This window comes from Entelurus aequoreus, linkage group LG08, assembly GCF_033978785.1.
Source record: "Entelurus aequoreus isolate RoL-2023_Sb linkage group LG08, RoL_Eaeq_v1.1, whole genome shotgun sequence".
Taxonomy (NCBI): domain Eukaryota; kingdom Metazoa; phylum Chordata; class Actinopteri; order Syngnathiformes; family Syngnathidae; genus Entelurus; species Entelurus aequoreus.
Window position 1 is genome coordinate 61,381,732 of NC_084738.1, and position 18,086 is coordinate 61,399,817.

General features: G+C 39.1%; 1 protein-coding gene across 1 annotated transcript in view; it reads left to right on the forward strand.

Annotated features, from left to right (window-relative positions):
* The first annotated feature begins 1,778 nt into the window (after positions 1-1,778).
* ttll11 (tubulin tyrosine ligase-like family, member 11) overlaps positions 1,779-18,086 on the forward strand; it is a 34,878-nt gene continuing 18,570 nt past the window's right edge. Inside the window, exons 1-4 of the mRNA XM_062057013.1 lie at positions 1,779-2,680; positions 14,311-14,410; positions 16,506-16,639; positions 16,988-17,278. Coding sequence (XP_061912997.1) covers positions 2,282-2,680; positions 14,311-14,410; positions 16,506-16,639; positions 16,988-17,278 — 924 coding nt within the window. The 5' untranslated portion in view covers positions 1,779-2,281. The remainder of the gene's footprint in view (positions 2,681-14,310; positions 14,411-16,505; positions 16,640-16,987; positions 17,279-18,086) is intronic.

Below are 18,086 nucleotides of genomic sequence, written 5' to 3' on the forward strand. Positions count from 1 at the left end.
TGTGTTAGATCAAAACAACTGTTTGCTTTGTTCCCTATAACAGGTTCTTAACCCTTTTGACCTCAGGGCCCGACTTTTCCACTGCATAGGTGCCTCATCTTACCCCTACATTTTAATAATATTCAATAGCTATATCTAACCCGTTTACAACCTTATCAGATAAAAGGATGTGTTAATTATCAGGGCTTAGGTTAGGCTGATTACAAAAATAAATACTAATCAAATATAGAAGGGACTCATAAAAACTGATGAAAAATAAATGAAAATACAATAAAGCAGGGGTAAAATAAATACATTCTAACTGATTTGATAATAATAATATATATGTTTCTTAAATAAACTGTCAAATAAATACAGTTTCACCACTTTAGTCATAATTTTTGAGCTTAAGAAACTTCTCTATGACTTTAGCTCCAGAATTCTTCCTTGTTTGATATTGCCTCTACTGCCACAAGTGGTGGAAAAGTGTATTAGAACTTGTTTGATATTGCCTCTACGGCCACAAGTGGTGGAAAAGTGTATTACAACTGAGTACCACTGTGGCCCATTGGAGAAACAGATATTAAACGGTGGCCCTCTAGGTGGCGCACACGGCCCCTATGGTTAAGAAACACTGACTTGTAACACAAAAGACTAAGATAATGTTTTTTTTTTTTTTTTTTCAAATAACACATCATATTCTGATGTATATAGAAATTGTCTAGGCATCTTTTTTGTACAACACTTATCAACGTGGCCCTCTAGGTGGCGCACACGGCCCCTATGGTTAAGAAACACTGACTTGTAACACAAAAGACTAAGATAATGTTTTTTTGTTTTTTTTTTCAAATAACACATCATATTCTGATGTATATAGAAATTGTTTAGGCATCTTTTTTGTACAACACTTATCAACGTGGCCCCTCAGTGGAAAAAGTTTGGATACCCTTGACTTAAAGTTACCAACACTTTTAATATGATGCAGTGTATTTTTCCACCTCAGAAAAATATATAATGCTTAATTTGATAATAGATGTTAATAAATAAAATATGAATGTACAATTTTAGTTCCCAAGTGTTTTTACATAATACTTTAGTTTATATGGTACGGACTTAAAAACACTTTAATTGCCCCTACTGTACATTTGGATTGTTATATGTCAATGTGTAGCTTTTAATAATGTACATTTGACTGTAAAAACAAATCAAGAAGTAAAGCATTTTTGAGTCTTGGATTTTTTTAAAAATACAACAACATTAATTTGGCAAGGGTTCTAGCTCGGAGCCCTGTGGGACACCAAAGTTAAAAGCGGTAAATTCCCTTTAGTTGAGAGCGATGTATTACATACTAATGTTTAAACTAGTATTTGCAGGGGTTCTCTCTGGTCATCTTATAAAATATCAACTTTATGGTTTTCACAAACTTGGAAAAAAATAGGGCATTATTGTTAATTGACTTTATCGTCATCAAGTGATTGGTTTGCTCCAGAACGCTGCAGTGAGTATATTGCTATAATTGAGTAAATATAACATACTATATACACTATTTTGCTTTTAGGGTAGTGGTGTTATTAACAGTTATTTAGCCATTTAATTCATTTTACTGGATATTGTTTTGGACAAGCTATTGGGATCTGGCATCTACATGTTGCCTTTACGTACAGTCGGAAATAACACCTACTAGTAGTTGGACGCGTCTCGATTAAACGAAACCACCACATTTTCAAACAGCATAAAAGTACAGCATTTCAATAAATGTCATAGCGGAAAAACGATTAGAGCTCTGTGGCGGCGTGACGTGGGGAGGGGAGTAATTGTCCCAGACACCTCAACGGCACAATGGCGTGGTTAACGAAGGCCCTCGAATGCAACACTAGCGCTCCACAGATGGAGGCTGGGCTAGCGGCTGCTTGGCGACCAGCTGCTCGGTGACTGCTCCCCTGGCGAGCGGTGTCGGGGTTGGGGGAGGCTTTCGGCGTGAACGGGGTGTGGCGTCGCCCGGTCCCAGCTCGAATGTGACCCGGCCGGGGAGCCGACGGTAGAGGCGGACGTCATTACATCGTCGCCTCGGCTAGCGTGAGGTCAGGCTAACAGCAGGTGGCTAGCTCAGCTGTTGACAATTAGTGTCGCTGTTTATGCTCGCTTTGTCGTCTAGCCTCCATTTCCTCGTATTAGCACAACATTGTTAAAAAAAAAAGCGATAGCTTTCTCAAAATCAGTTGTAAAAAAAAAAACAGTAGCAAACAGCGATGCTGGCAATTAGACTGGACTGTTTGCTACACCGAAGCGAGCACTGCGCATAATGAGCGAGTATCATGGCATGGCTCAGCCTGGTCTGTACTGGCAAGTTTGCATCGAGGACGAGCAGGAGGACCGGATGTCCTCTTCCTCTCCGCTTCCGTCCCTGGAGTTGCTGGAGGACGACGCTTCCGGCGTCCCTCCTCCGGAATGCGCCCCGGATTGCAAACGCAGCACGGCGGGGAACGACTGCGCCCAAGCGGACGGAGCCGGCAAGTCGGAGACGAACGGCCACCACCACCACCACCACCACGCCAATGTGCAGCCTCCTTCCGGCAACAACCAGAGCCAGGACGGGGGCAAGCCTGCGAAGAAGAGGAGACCGGTCAGGGTGGACACGTCCAAAGCCAAAACCTCACTGGAGGCGGTGAAGATCAGCATCAAGCAGCTCAAGTGGAAAGAGGTTCGTAGACTGAAATTGAAAAGGTGTTCATGGTTTTTCTTTGCTTGCATCAAACTTTTGTGCGGCGCAGCTTATTTTTTGTAGAATAGAATTAGGGATGCCGATAAATGCTTTAAAAAATGTTATATCGGAAATGATCGGTATCGGTTTCACAGAGTAAAATGTATGACTTTTTAAAACGCCAATAAACCTTAAAGGCACTGCCTTTCCGTGCCAGCCCAGTCACATAATATCTACAGTTTTTCACACACACAAGTGAATGCAAAGCATACTTGGTCAACAGCCATACAGGTCACATTGAGGGTGGCCGTATAAACAACTTCAACACGGTTACAAATATGCGCCACACTGTGAACCCACACCAAACAAGAATGACAAACACATTTCGGGAGAACATCCGCACCGTAACACAACATAAACACAACAGAACAAATACCCAGAACCCCTTGCGGCACTAACTCTTCCGGGACGCTAGAATATACACCCCCCGCTACACCCCCCCCCCCACCTCAACCCCGCCCACCTCAACCTCCTCATGCTCTCTCAGGGAGAACATGTCCCAAATTCCAAGCTGCTGTTTTGAGGCATGTTAAAAAAAATAATGCACTTTGTGACTTCAATAATAAATACGGCAGTGCCATGTTGGCATTTTTTTTTCCATAACTTGAGTTGATTTATTTTTGGAAAACCTTGTTACATTGTTTAATGCATCCAGCGGGGCATCACAACAAAATTAGGCATAATAATGTGTAGTTAATTCCACGACTGTATATATCAGTATCGGTTTATATCGGAATCGGCAATAAAGAGTTGGACAATATCGGAATATCAGACATCGGCAAAAAAGCCATTATCAGACATCTCTAAATAGAATATATCTTTATTGTCATTGTACATTGTACAACGAAATTGTAAGCAAAACTAATTTAGTGCAAATTCATAATAACACATAAGAACATAGATAAATAGATAAAAATACCAAGCACACAGCTCACATGCAGTCATTCTTGTCTTGTGTTCAGCGACACTATTGCTCTCGGGTAAAAAGTGTTCTTAAATCTGTTTGTCCGGCATTTTATTGTCCTGTATCTCCTGCCCCGAGGGCAGCAGTTCAAAAAGTTTATGTCCGGGGTGCGATGGGTCCCTTATGATGTTTGGGCCTTTTTTGAGGCACCTGGCACTGTACGGTTCATTTAGTAGCATTTTGGGTCACACAAGCGTAAGAAGAAGTTAACCCGATATGAGGCATGACGTGTTACGACTCGGGATGTATAACATAAAATCTGAAATCTTTCGACTAAGTTTTTCATAAATAATTAAAATAAATAATGCACCTGGGGATAGGCTGATTGGCAACACTAAATGGTCCCTAGTGTGTGAATGTGAGTGTGAATGTTGTCTGTCTATCTGTGTTGGCCCTGTGATGAGGTGGCGACTTGTCCCTGGTGTACCCCACCTTCCGCCCGATAGTAGCTGAGATAGGCTCCAGCATCCCCCGCGACCCCGAACGGGACAAGCGGTAGAAAATGGATGGATGGGATGCTACTCTAATAGTTTTTTTTTTTTTGAGTATTTAATCTCTTTTGAGTTGAGTTGAGTTTGAGTTTATTTGGAACATGCATGCATACAACATGATACATCACAATTTCTAGTTTCTCTTTTCAACATGTTCGAAAAGCAGTAGGAAGAAGCAGAGCTTATTTAATCCTAGCCCTTTTCTTTTACATAACAGTTGCTAAAACTTTTGTTCACTTCCTGTTCTCAATTTATTCACAGTATACTCCATAAGTAATCACAATAAAAATAAATAAATAATACTCTGTGAAGTGAAGTAAGTTACATTTCATATGGTGAGATGAGTAAGATTACTTTGAAAATGAATGGATGGAGGAAATAAATTCAGAATGTTCATCATGGTTCTTCTTCTTTGTACTTTGTAAACACTTTTAGTTTGAAGAGTTTCTTGAAGTGGATCATATTAGTACATTGTTTGATTTCTTTGCTTAATCCATTCCATAATTTAATTCCACATACTGATATGCTCTTTTAATAGATAGGTAGATAGTACTTTATTGATTCCTTCAGGAGAGTTCCCTCAGGAAAATAACAATTCCAGCAGCAGTGTACAGAATTGATATATAATTTAAAAAAAAGTAAATAATAAATAATGGGGATATATGTTATTGTTTTGCAGTCTGATGGCGTGTGGGACTAAGGAGTTTTTGGTTAAGCCTTTATTGTTTTAAGTGTTGCTTTGTACTCTATCACTTTAAAGTGTATATAAATTAAAAGTTAAATGTTGTTTATTATTTTTGGTGGGCGTTGTGGCGCGCTACTCTGTTCAGCGGTCCTTAAACGCACCGTCAAAAACCTTTTTTTTTTTCTCTCGAAATAAAGTACAAGTATAAACAAACGTGCACGGGTGAGATAGGCTCCAGCACCCCCCGCGACCCCGAAAGGGACAAGCGGTAGAAAATGGATGGATGGATGGAAGGTTCCGATGCGGCCCCAATTTGGCCTCGACGTCACTTGCACGCGCAGTCTGATGAAGTTAAAAACAAAGAAAGTGGATTGTGTAAATGAAAAAGGTAGCTGCGACTACTACTACAAAATACAATAAAAGTTGCCACACCTTAAAAATGAGGGTTTAGTACGGGAAAATAAATTGAAGTTATATATATGTATGTGTATATATATATATGTATATGTATGTATGTGACTATATATGTATGGAATGTATATTATGTATGTATATATGTATGTATTGTATATACTGAATGTATATATGTATGTAATGTGTGTGTATATAGATATACAGTGTTTCCCACACATTCATTTATTTGTGGTGGCCCGCCACGCAAGAATTACTTCTGCCACGACTCGGATTTTCTTAATTTTTATTTTCGGGATTTGAATGCATTTATTTTGAAAGGACAGCTGGAGAGAGACGGGGGAGGGGGGAGAGAGGGTGAGAGGGGGGATTGACACGGAGCAGAGCGACTGTCAGGTGGGATCGAACTGGGTCGCCGCAGGGGGTGCTCTACCAGGTGAGACGTTATAGCTGCATCGCTCGCGGCTCGTCATATATTTAACGTTAATCCGCGATTTCACCGAGCGTTTCACTGACGGTGAGCAGCCTGACGCTGCTTCGTTAACCGCTGTTTGACTCGGGGGCCGGGGCAGACGCACGCAGTAACAGTCACCTGTTACCATACCGACGAGCTAACGTGTCCAGGTTATAACCCTGTTGTCAATAAACACACGTGGAGACGGTGCTTCAGATACTAATACTAATTTGATACTGTAGTAGTTATCTTTTGTGTATTCATAATGTAAAATGGATGGACGTTTAAAACAAAACTGTTATTATTAATTAGTAAGTATACATTTTTTGAGCCTTTTTAGAGAAAATCATATCATTGTAGTAAATTATGCAAATTACCAGATGATGTCATGTGACCACGCCCATAGCCACGCCCCCACCGCCACAGGTATCTTGGCAGTTTATGGGAAACACTGATATATATATGTGTAATGTATATATGTATGTATATATGTTTGTATATAGATATGTATGCATGTAGATATAGATATGTATGAATGTGTATGTATATACATAGATATGTGTATATAGTATGTACTGTCTGTGTGTGTAAGTGTGTGTGTGTATATGTATGTGTATATATATATATATATATATATGTATATATATATATATTAGTGTAACACATTTGGGAAGGTTGTAATATTTTTATGGCTGTTAAAAAGGCCTACTGAAACCCACTACTACCGACCACGCAGTCTGATAGTTTATATATCAATGATGAAATCTTAACATTGCAACACATGCCAATACGGCCGGGTTAACTTATAAAGTGCAATTTTAAAATTCCTGCCACACTTCCGGTTGAAAAACTCCTTTGGATATGATTTATGCGCGTGACGTCACAAAAGCAACGGAAGTGGTTGAACCCCATCGGACCCGATAGAAAAGCCTCTTGTTTTCTTCGACAAAATTCCACAGTATTATGGGCATCTGTGTTGGTGAATCTTTTGCAATTTGTTTAATGAACAATGGAGGCTGCAAAGAAGAATGTTGTAGGTGGGATCGATCGGTGTCTTAGCGGCTAAGTACAATACTTACAGCAACACAACAAGGACTACTTACTACGCCTAGCCGATGCTTGCCGCCAAACCCACGGATGAAGTCCTTCGTCGCGCCGTTGATCGCTGGAATGCAGGTGAGCACGGCTGTTGATGGGAAGATGAGGGCTGGCTGGCGTAGGTGGAGCGCTAATGTTTTATCATAGTTCTGTGAGGTCCGGTTGCTAAGTTGCTAAATTAGCCTTAGCGTCGTTAGCAACAGCATTTTTAAGCCTTACCAGGCTGAGAATTTTTAACCGTGTAGTTACATGTACATGGTTTAATAGTATTGTTGGTCTTCTGTCTATCCTTCCAGTCAGGGGTTTATTTATTTTGTTTCTATCTTCATTTGAGAACGATGCTATCACGTTAGCTCAGTAGCTAAGTGTGTCACCGATGTATTGTCTTGGAGATAAAAGTCACTTTAAATGTCCATTTCGCGTGCTCAACTCTCATTTTCAAGAGGATATAGTATCCGAGGTGGTTTAAAATACAAATCCGTGATCCACAATAGAAAAATGAGAGAGTACATAGTTCTGTGAGGTCCGGTTGCTAAGTTGCTAAATTAGCCTTAGCGTCGTTAGCAACAGCATAGTTAAGCCTTACCAGGCTGAGAATTTTTAACCGTGTAGTTACATGTACATGGTTTAATAGTATTGTTGGTCTTCTGTCTATCCTTCCAGTCAGGGGTTTATTTATTTTGTTTCTATCTTCATTTGAGAACGATGCTATCACGTTAGCTCAGTAGCTAAGTGTGTCACCGATGTATTGTCTTGGAGATAAAAGTCACTTTAAATGTCCATTTCGCGTGCTCGACTCTCATTTTCAAGAGGATATAGTATCCGAGGTGGTTTAAAATACAAATCCGTGATCCACAATAGAAAAAGGAGAGTGTGGAATCCAATGAGCCAGCTAGTACCTAAGTTACGGTCAGAGCGAAAAATGATACGTCCATCACTGCCTCTCAAGTCCTTCACTGTAACGTTCCTCATCTACGAATCTTTCATCCTCGCTCAAATTAATGGGGTAATCGTCACTTTCTCGGTCCGAATCTCTCTCGCTCCATTGTAAACAGTGGGGAATTGTGAGGAATACTAGCTCCTGTGACGTCACGCTACTTCCGGTACAGGCAAGGCTTTTTTTTATCAGCGAGCAAAAGTTGCGAACTTTATCATCGATTTTCTCTACTAAATCCTTTCAGCAAAAATATGGCAATATCACGAAATGATCAAGTATGACACATAGAATGGATCTGCTATTCCCGTTTAAATAAAAAAAAATCCTTTCATAGTAGAGGATCTGCGTTTGCTTTATTTTTCAACTCGCTTATGTAAACAAATTACGCAATTAGGTAACATGCAAGCAAATACACCACAACGTACACGTCATTTCTAGTCCTTCAAAAATCTTTATTTATTTAGAGTCGAAGTATATAATATTTATGTCTTCATATATTACACATAGCCTATTATTTGCGCACTATTAACTAGTGATGTACCGAAAATTTGGCCGCCGGAAACATACTTTGCTCACCAAAACTGGATGTTGTGGTGACGTATCTATTTCCCCTGGTGGGCTGCGTCTTTCCCCGCGCACACGAATGACGTAGCTCACCCAACGCTGACGTAAAAGTCAAAATCAGGTCGCATTCAGATTCTAATCGGATTCGGACTACATCCTGATATGGCCCAAATCTGACGTGGCAAGATCGAATTTGAAGCACTTTAGAGTGTTTAGACTGGCAAGAAAATCAGATTTGGCGTGCAGTGTCAATGGGGCCATATTCTTCCCAGTAGAGGACTATCACCATGTTCTACAAGAACGCCGCCTGTAGGTTCCGTAAGCAGAATTGAATATCTTAGTTATTCAGACAGTATTGTTTATGTACGTTAAGATTGTTTAGATATGTTGTTTCTTAATGAGGAAAGACGTTAATGTCTCCTGTTTTCATGTTAGCATTTAAGGTAGTGAACTGGTGCCAGTCAGTCTGAGTTTCAGCCCTTTGAGACACTTGTGATTTAGGGCTATATAAATAAACATTGATTGATTGATCAGAGTGCAGTTATCATGTTTTTTAAATCATTTTAATTTAAAACAATATTACTCACCCCCCGATAGTTATTATGGTTTATCATTACATCCCTAGTTAAAACAACAAAACATTAGCAGATGAAGCTAGTTGTTAACGTTCGTGCTGGACGTCACTATGGCTTTCGACTTCCTTGCAACACCCAGGTTTTTGTGAGATTTTTGTTGAGTTTTGCAGACTTTATGGTTTTCGGGATGTTGGAATTTTGATCTTTTAAAGATGGTCCGACTACGCGATTTGGTCCGGAGAGAAAGGAACAGTGCCTAGCGTTGGGCGATTTGGCCTTTTTTTAATACCTCAATATTTTCAGGCCATGTCACGATACACAATATATATCTCAATATTTTTAGGCCATGTCACGATACACGATATATATCTGGATATTTTGCCTTAGCCTTGAATGAACACTTGATGCATATAATCACATCAGTATGATGATTCTATGTGTCTACAATAAAACATTCTTGTTCATACTGCATTAATATATGCTCATTTTAAACTTTCATGCAGAGAGGGAAATTACAAAAAGTCAATTGACCAAAACTGTATTTATTAAACAGTTATTAAGCAGTGGCACAAACATTCATGTCATTTCCAAAACAGAAAGTGCAGGATTGTCAGAGACATTTTAAAACAAGCTATTAGTGCACTTTTGTGCATCATGTCACTAAGATGACAGATCAAAACAACACTAAATTAAAGTGCACTTTTTGTACAGAACACCACTATAATAGTTTAAAACAAATAAAGTGCACTTTTGTGCATGATGTCACACAAGATCTTTCAATAACTCAAATAAAAATGAGTTGCATAATAGGAAATCAAATAGTGTTCGTCCTTCGCTATGTGGTAGATTACTGCGGATGTTATCTCCTTCTGTTGTTGACTATTTTTTTCATACGGTGTTGATGTGGTAATGGTTGCCTCTGCATTTTGTGGGTGTGGCACCGAACGGAGATGTTGACATGCTTAGTTTCAAGCACTCTTCATTCTCTAGCGGGTGACTTTTCAAATGATGCTACATATTAGCAGTAATGCTACTTTTTGTCGCAACGCTTTTGCCCCACACTTGACAAATTACGGTTGTCTGTTCGACATATTCCCGCTTGAAGCCAAACCACCGCCAGACGATGGATCCCCTGCTGTTTTTCTTGGGAATTAATTCTTCCTTCATTTATTACCAGATTCGCACCTTCTTTCTCTCGTATTACCACTCGCACCACAGCTAACGTTACCCATGCCGCTACCTCTCTGCTCCGCGAGGGCGTATACGTATGTGACGTATGTAATAAAGTGCGCTTGTTTTATGTCTCTGTGAGAAGGAGAGACAAGAAAGAGTGAGAAACGCCTGTAGTGTAATGCCCGCAGCTAAAGGCAACTGCTCGAATATCACGATAGTCATTTTCTATATCGCACAGAGACAAACCTGCGATATATTGTGTAGCCCTAACAGTAGTGCTGAGTCTTGAGGGACGCCACTGTTTATTCTTTAGATCTTGCTGTCAGTCAGTTGTATTGCTGGTGTCCATGTTTGTGTGGAAGTGTTGATAACATGTAGATCAACAAGCCCATTGCCTGGTGACCCACAGTTTGTCGTTAATTATTCACAAGTTGGCTAATTGATCCGGTTCTTCTTGTACTTTATCCGCCATTATGACCACGGCCTTCATTATGCATGAAAGGTAAAGACAGCTTAGGCTGTTAGGCAGGTGCCCGCATCGTAAACCCAGGTGAAACTGTACATGTTTCTCTTTGTCGTGGTGGCATGGACCCTCGCTTTGTCCATCGCCAACTCTCTTGAACTATATTGCTTATAATGTTGTCGCCCGAGTCCAGAGTGGTGCTTCCATACATCTGCAGAACCAGGTGTTGGCTGCTTCTGGGCATATGGCATTGACTTAAACAGTGGAAATGATTAACCTTAAGCTCGCCTTAATCCAATAGCGTGTAAATCCTCTTTCAGGCAAAGAGAATGCGCAATCCAAATTGATGGCAGCGGAAGACGAGAGTGATAGCCTAATTTTTTTAAAATCAGGGTAGTCTGAAAAAAGGCAGAAAGGGAATGGTTTAAGTGGTGAAGTCCACAAAAAATGTTTTATTAAGTCAAGTTAGATGTCATTTTCCAAACAACCTCAAGTACCATCTGTGGATGCTGCCTCGCTCGGCTGTCATGCAGGCTTTTTTCTCATTCACACGCTTGCATGCCGGCACACTAATGGGATGCACTTCCTTCAGGGATCATTCTCATCCCAAAGACGACGTGGCTCGTGTCAACATGGAACTTAGTGCCGAGAGCAACGGCTCAAAGAATAACGCTATCTTTAGCCTTTTATTGAGCGAGCAAGGAAGCACATTTGAACGTTGAAGTGCGCCTTGTGGTCAAAGTTTCCCCTCGCCCTTCAAAATCCCGCCTAAGCTACTTTGGCACCGCGGCATCGACATGTGACGGTGCATCCTGCAAAGATGAGCACAACCAATTATTCTAAAACATGTTCCCAATGGAAAATAATTGAAATAGAATCAAATACTTTCCAAAAGTAGGGGTTTCCTGAACCGATATTAATATTGGATATCAGTCCAAAAAATTATGTCGGCTTGCATGTAAAAACATTGATGCAAGCACGTTTACTTGTGCAAAGCTCTACAACCAGTTAACATCTTAATTATATTTTTTTTATATTTATATTGCGCTTTTCTCTAGTGACTCAAAGCAATTTACATTGTGTAACCCAATATCTAAGTTACATTTTTAAACCAGTGTGGGTGGCACTGGGAGCAGGTGGGTAAAGTGTCTTGCCCAAGGACACAACAGCAGTGACTAGATTGGCAGAAGCGGGGATCGAACCTGGAACACTCAAGTTGCTGGCACGGCCACTCTACCAACCGAGCTACACCGCTTAATGTGCTCCAATAAGCACACAATTGAACAATTTCCCTCGTGGATCAATTAGGTTTGTCTAAGTCTAAGGTTGGTCTTTTCTGCTATTTTAGTCGAGTCATTTACAAAATGTAAACATGGTAGGCTATAGGCTACTATGAGCTGGCAGCTACACAATAGCCAAGCACAAGACATACAGTACAGGCCAAAAGTTTGGACACACCTTCTCATTTCAATGCGTTTTCTTTAGTTTCATGACTATTTACATCGTGCGGACATAACATTAGGTACAAACCAGAGTTTTTAAAAAAATGTGCATTTACAAAGATAATAACCGCCCAAATTTTATTAAAATTGATAAAAGTAGAGCGTAAACTATCTAAACTTTCCTTGCCCATGGAATAAAAAAACATTGTACTTTGAATATAATGTACCAGCCTGTTTTGATTGTATAAATCTATAGTGTAAAATCTATTTTTTAGGGCTGTAAAAATAACGAGTTAACTCAAGATTAATCACAAAAAATGGTCACGTTAATCATGTACAGTACAGGCCAAAGGTTTGGACACACCTTCTCATTCAATGTGTGTATTACTATTTACATTGTAGATTGTCCCTGAAGGCATCAAAACTATGAATGAACAGATGTGGAGTTATGTACTGAACAAAAACATTTGGAATAACTGAAAACATGTTTTATATTCTAGTTTCTTCAAAATAGCCACCCTTTGCTCTGATTACTGCTTTGCACACTCTTGGCATTCTCTCGATGAGCTTCAAGAGGTAGTCACCTGAAATGGTTTACACTTCACAGGTGTCATAGTTTTGATGCCTTCAGTGACAATCTACAATCTAAATAGTCATGAAAATAAAGAAAACACATTGAAATGAGAAGGTGTGTTCAAACTTTTGGCCTGTAGTATCCGTGTGGTTCTGTCTTCACCTTGCCCCTCCCACAGTTTTTAATAAAGGCAAAAGACATATTAAATGTTAATATATATATATATATATACAGTATAAATATATATTTCATACTATTTTCTGCATATGCATCTACAATTATTCTCTATAAAATGTGTTTTGTTTTATTACTTGTAGGTGACTGGAACATATTAATTGTATTTGCATAATTATTCCATGGGAAACATTGCTTTAGTTTTTGTACACTTTGATCTTCAGACGATCCTTTAGGAACTAAACCCAAGGCACCACTGTACGTTAAAGCAATGATAATAAAATAAATATACAAATAATATTCTCTTAAACTTCAGTGACGACTGACATGCTGTAATCGGATTTTGTAATATTAACTTTTGACACGAGTGTAAAAAGTAAGTTAAGCAGTTAGCACTAGCAGCTAATGTTATCTAAAGGTGTCAAACTCGTTTTCATTGAGGGCTACATCACAGTTATGGTTGCCCTCAGAGGGCCGCCTTTAACAATGAGTAATATATGAATTTACGTGTGTGTGTGTATATATATATATATATATATATATATATATATATATATATATATATATATATATATATATATATATATATATATATATATATATATATATATAGTAACAAAAAAAACATAGAAACAACAAGATTTTACGGTAAAAAAAAAACTGGCAGCTCTGTTGCATGAATTTTACCGCTAAAAACAGTGGTATTGTTTTTCCATTCCATTTATTCAATTCAACATTTTAAGATTTTTTGCAATATATATACATAATATATATATATATATATATATATATATATATATATATTAACAATATTTTTTTTTTACATAAGCTGCAAAAAATCTTTACATTTTATTTTAAAAACTGACAGCTCAGTCACAAGGATTCTACAGTAAAAGCAGTGAGTTTTTTCTAAAGCTTTTAAAAAAATGGAATAAATGGAATGGAAAAACAATACCACTGTTTTTAGCGGTAAAATTCATGCAACAGAGCTGCAAGTTTGTTTTTTTTTTACCATAAAATCTTGTTGTTTCTATGTTGTTTTTTTTTTTTTTTACATTTTAACATTTTAGTGTCTTACTGTATATGGACAAAAACAGTACCAAAGTTGATTTTACGGTAAAAAACTCAGTCGGTGGAATTTAACTGTAAAATCTATTGTCAATTTTACAGTGTACAATTTGAGTGATAATTTGTTTTGAAAGCATATGTCAAGCAGATATTTAAGTACAGTATTTATTTTTACTTTAACAAAAAATATTTTTGGAATACATAATATAATATTTGGATTTTGATAATATTGCATTTTAAAAGATATGCAATTGCATGCTGTACACGATTTTTAATGTCAAAAGGGAAAGAACAAATATATTTAGTAAGAAAAGATGAAGTATATTATTAACGCATATTATTTCCAGCCTTTTGCGGGCCAGATAAAATAATGTGGCGGGCCAGATTTGGCCCCCGGGCCTTGAGTGTGACACCTGTCCACTAGTGTTTTCTGATTTCAACATTTTCTTTTCTTTAAATGTACTCCTTTGTAACATTCTTCCGTTTGTACCTACCAGTTCCCGCTGGGACGACGAGCGCCATGCGACATCTACTGGCACGGCGTCTCCTTCCACGACAATGACAACATTGTGTCAGGCCAGGTGAACAAGTTCCCAGGTATTCCGTCACTCCACAACAATATTAAGTGATATACAGTACTGTGTCAAACAAACATAACAAGGGGGTGGTGGATCAACCTTCTCTTTATCAACAAGCCAAAACAACAAGTTGTACTGTCCTGTATGCGCTGCTCTGCTAACACACGCACTTACACAGAAGTCCCTTTGGTGCCCTCACAAACTATCAGAAATCAAGAGAGAGCTGATTAAAAAATAGCAGAAAGAGGGGTCGGTGGAGGGACCGTGTGTGCCTTGGAAGAGGCGCGGCTGAACGAGAGTAGCTTTTCGATCCAATGGGAAATAAGTCTGCTTTGGCATATTTTTCCAGAAAAGTCCGGTCTCATCACAATTAAAACTTGCTCTTGTATGATTTTTCCATAATTGTGAGCGCCATAGCCTCGCAACTATTTTTTTTTCTTAACTCCACAGCGATTCTCTCCTTTGCACTCTGGTCTGTTGTCTTTTTGGGACTCATGTTAAATTGGCAAACGACAAAACTTGTCAAAAGTCGAAAAAACTGAGAGAAGGCATCTAGCGCTAGGAAGTGACTAGTAGTGTAATGTTCAGCAAGCTCCGTCTCCCCAAAATCCCGCGCCCTGCTTTTTGCCTGCATGCGGGATACAAAATGAACGAATGAATGAAGCGTTCGTACACAGAGACGTACTGGAGTTCACACACATAGCATGGTTTGTACATTTAAAAGTTTGCAAATAGAGGCAAATAAATCGGGGTTCGTCTCTCCCAAACCGAAAACAGATGGAGCAATTGGTGCCTCATTTTGGCCCTCTGTGAATTTCAGCAAGAAAAATGAAGTGCATTTTTGATGCGCATTGTCTCCAGGCTTTCGCGGGTCACATACAAGTTGTATGTGCCGGGCCAGATCTGGCCCCCGTGCCTTGAGTTTGATACCTGTGGCTTAGGGGGTCACATCCGAGCCGAAACTACAACAGATGGCGGACTCATACAAACAAACGTTACCTTATAGCAGGGGTGTCCAAACTTTTTCCACTGAGGGCCACACATTGAAAAATCAAAGCTAGCAGGGGCCATTTTGATATTTTTTATTTTAAAAACCAATATGTATAAAAACCAATATGTATAAAAAATATACATTTAGGCTTCCACTCAGGCTTCATCCCGGGGACCCCAAAGGGTTTTGGTCCAAAAAATATAAAAAATTTGTCATTATTCAGTATTATTATTTGTGTTATTATTCAAGTTTTTAAATCTCTAGATCAACATTAGGTCTGTCAATATAACAATTTTTAAAGATTTAAATTGTATGCTCTTTTTGTCAAAGAAAACCCTTTTTTTTAATAAAAAAAACAGAAAATATGCAATATTTTCACCCAATAAAATTTTTAAGTGGGATATTTGAGATTCTATAATAATTGGAGCCTTAAAAAGGTCAATAACTCATAACACTATTGATTTTAATTCATTATTATTTTTTGAGCAATGACACTTAAAAACTAATCACACTAAAATTGTAGGGGATCCGAAAGGGTCCTACTCAGATCTATCTGTCAATTATAAGTTGTATTGTTGTTTATGTTTTTTGTTAGTTTTAGGCCCTTCTTTTAAAAAAACAGCTCGTTTTTTTACATGGCAAACACAAAATATGCAACATTTTCCCCCAAAAATATCTCAAAATATTTAATGTGACGTAATTGGAGCCTTGAAGAGGTCAATAATTCATAATGACATTGATTTTGATTCATTATTATTTTTTAAAGAAAGAAACAGCCTACATGGCAGATTTGTGTGATTAGAGTAAACATTGCTACATTTTCTTGTTACATTTCACCTGTTTGCTCTTTAAATACCACTTTAATGTTTTTTATTTTTTTCAATCGTATTTTTAAAATGTGCCGTGGGGCCGTTAAAAAATGACCTGCGGGCCGCACTTTGGACACCCCTGCCTTATAGGGAGATATCTGCTGACGTCACAACTGAAACAGCTCAAAATTGTTTTATAAATAACACCTCCATGGTTTGAAATCACATTTTCTGTACTTACGGGTACAGAAAACAGATGCCAACAAGAAAAACGGGTTTCGCACAATATTTAAGAGGTGTCTGCCCGCTTTTAGGAATGGTGGAAATGTCGCGTAAGATCAACCTGAGCCGATCAGTGAGGAATATGCAAGAGCTGTTCCCTGAGGAGTACGACTTCTACCCGCAGTCCTGGATCCTTCCTGAGGAGTACCAGCAGTTCTCCACGCAGGTTAGCTGAGCACACTTATGGCTTACAGTGTCTTTATGGTCTTACTAGTGAGAAGTTACGTAACGTGACGTGCACTTTTCAACCAAACCTCAAATGAAATTGCATTTCCAGAGTATGTCCAGCAGGGAGCAGCAAAGTGTCTTATCTAAACACCATAAGGACCCGCTCACCACCAGCCGGTTACATAATTTTCTATGAGTAATTATGTGTCACCTCCAACAATATAACATCCACATGCTGCCTGAGTGACCGTGGATGTTAAACTTCATGTGATCAAAATCAATACTACTCATCGGGGGGGTCAAGTGGACCACCGTCTGACACTATGTCCCGTTTTTCTTCCGCCAGCTCCGCATGGCGAAGGAGAGCGGCGACGCGCTCAACTCCACCTTCATAGTCAAACCCGACAGCGGTTCTCAGGGCGAGGGCATCTACCTCATCCGCGACCTCGCCGAGCTGCGGCTGACGGAAGGCCCTCAGGCCAAGCAGGTGGTGGTGCAAGAGTACATCCACAAGCCGCTGCTCGTCGACAAGCTCAAGTTCGACATCCGCCTCTACGTGCTGCTCAAGTCGCTGAACCCGCTGGAGATCTACATCGCCAAGGAGGGTCTTACACGCTTTTGCACTGAGCCGTACCAGGTAGCCATGTTTGAGATCTTTTCTTGGGTGGACGAATCTGTGTTTTTTGTGAACATAATGCACTTTGGGTGGAATTTATTGACAATTATTGTTTTTTTGTGTGCGAATTAAGCTGTGTTTATTGAAATTGAAGTGGAGTCTTAATTAGTTTTTGGGTCACAATTAGAGATGTCCGATAATATCGGACTGCCGATATTATCGGCCGATAAATGCTTTAAAATGTAGTATCAGAAATTATTGGTATCGGTTTCAAAAAGTAAAATTTATGACTTTTTAAAACGGCGGTGGTACACGGACGTAGGGAGAAGTACAGAGTAGAGATGCGCGGTTTGCGGACACAACCGCGGAGTCCGCGGATAAACCGCGGGTCGGGCGGGTGACATGACGAAAAAAATAGATTTTAAATAGATTCTGGCAGGTGGCGGTTGAACCAATTCCTGCCTGTCGTTGACAATGGAGATTGTCTGATATTTTCTCATGGCTGCAGATCAATCAATAAAGGTTCATCTTTGTCGCGAAATTGTTCACTGTTTCACTGTGCACCCCGCCCTCGTCCCTATTTGAGCATTATAACGTTAACAAGTTAATATTCATTGAAATAAATTCAGAATTTTTTTTTTACCTAACAAAAATATAGGCCTAGTCTTTCTAAAACATTTTTTTAACTTCTTAAAAGCATCGTTCTGCTTGCTGCAACTGCGCACACAAAGTGAGGAACGCACTCCTGATCTGAGGGCATTGGCAACAATAGTCAACACTTTCTTAATGGAAATGACAATAATATTATAATAATGATAAATATTATCAC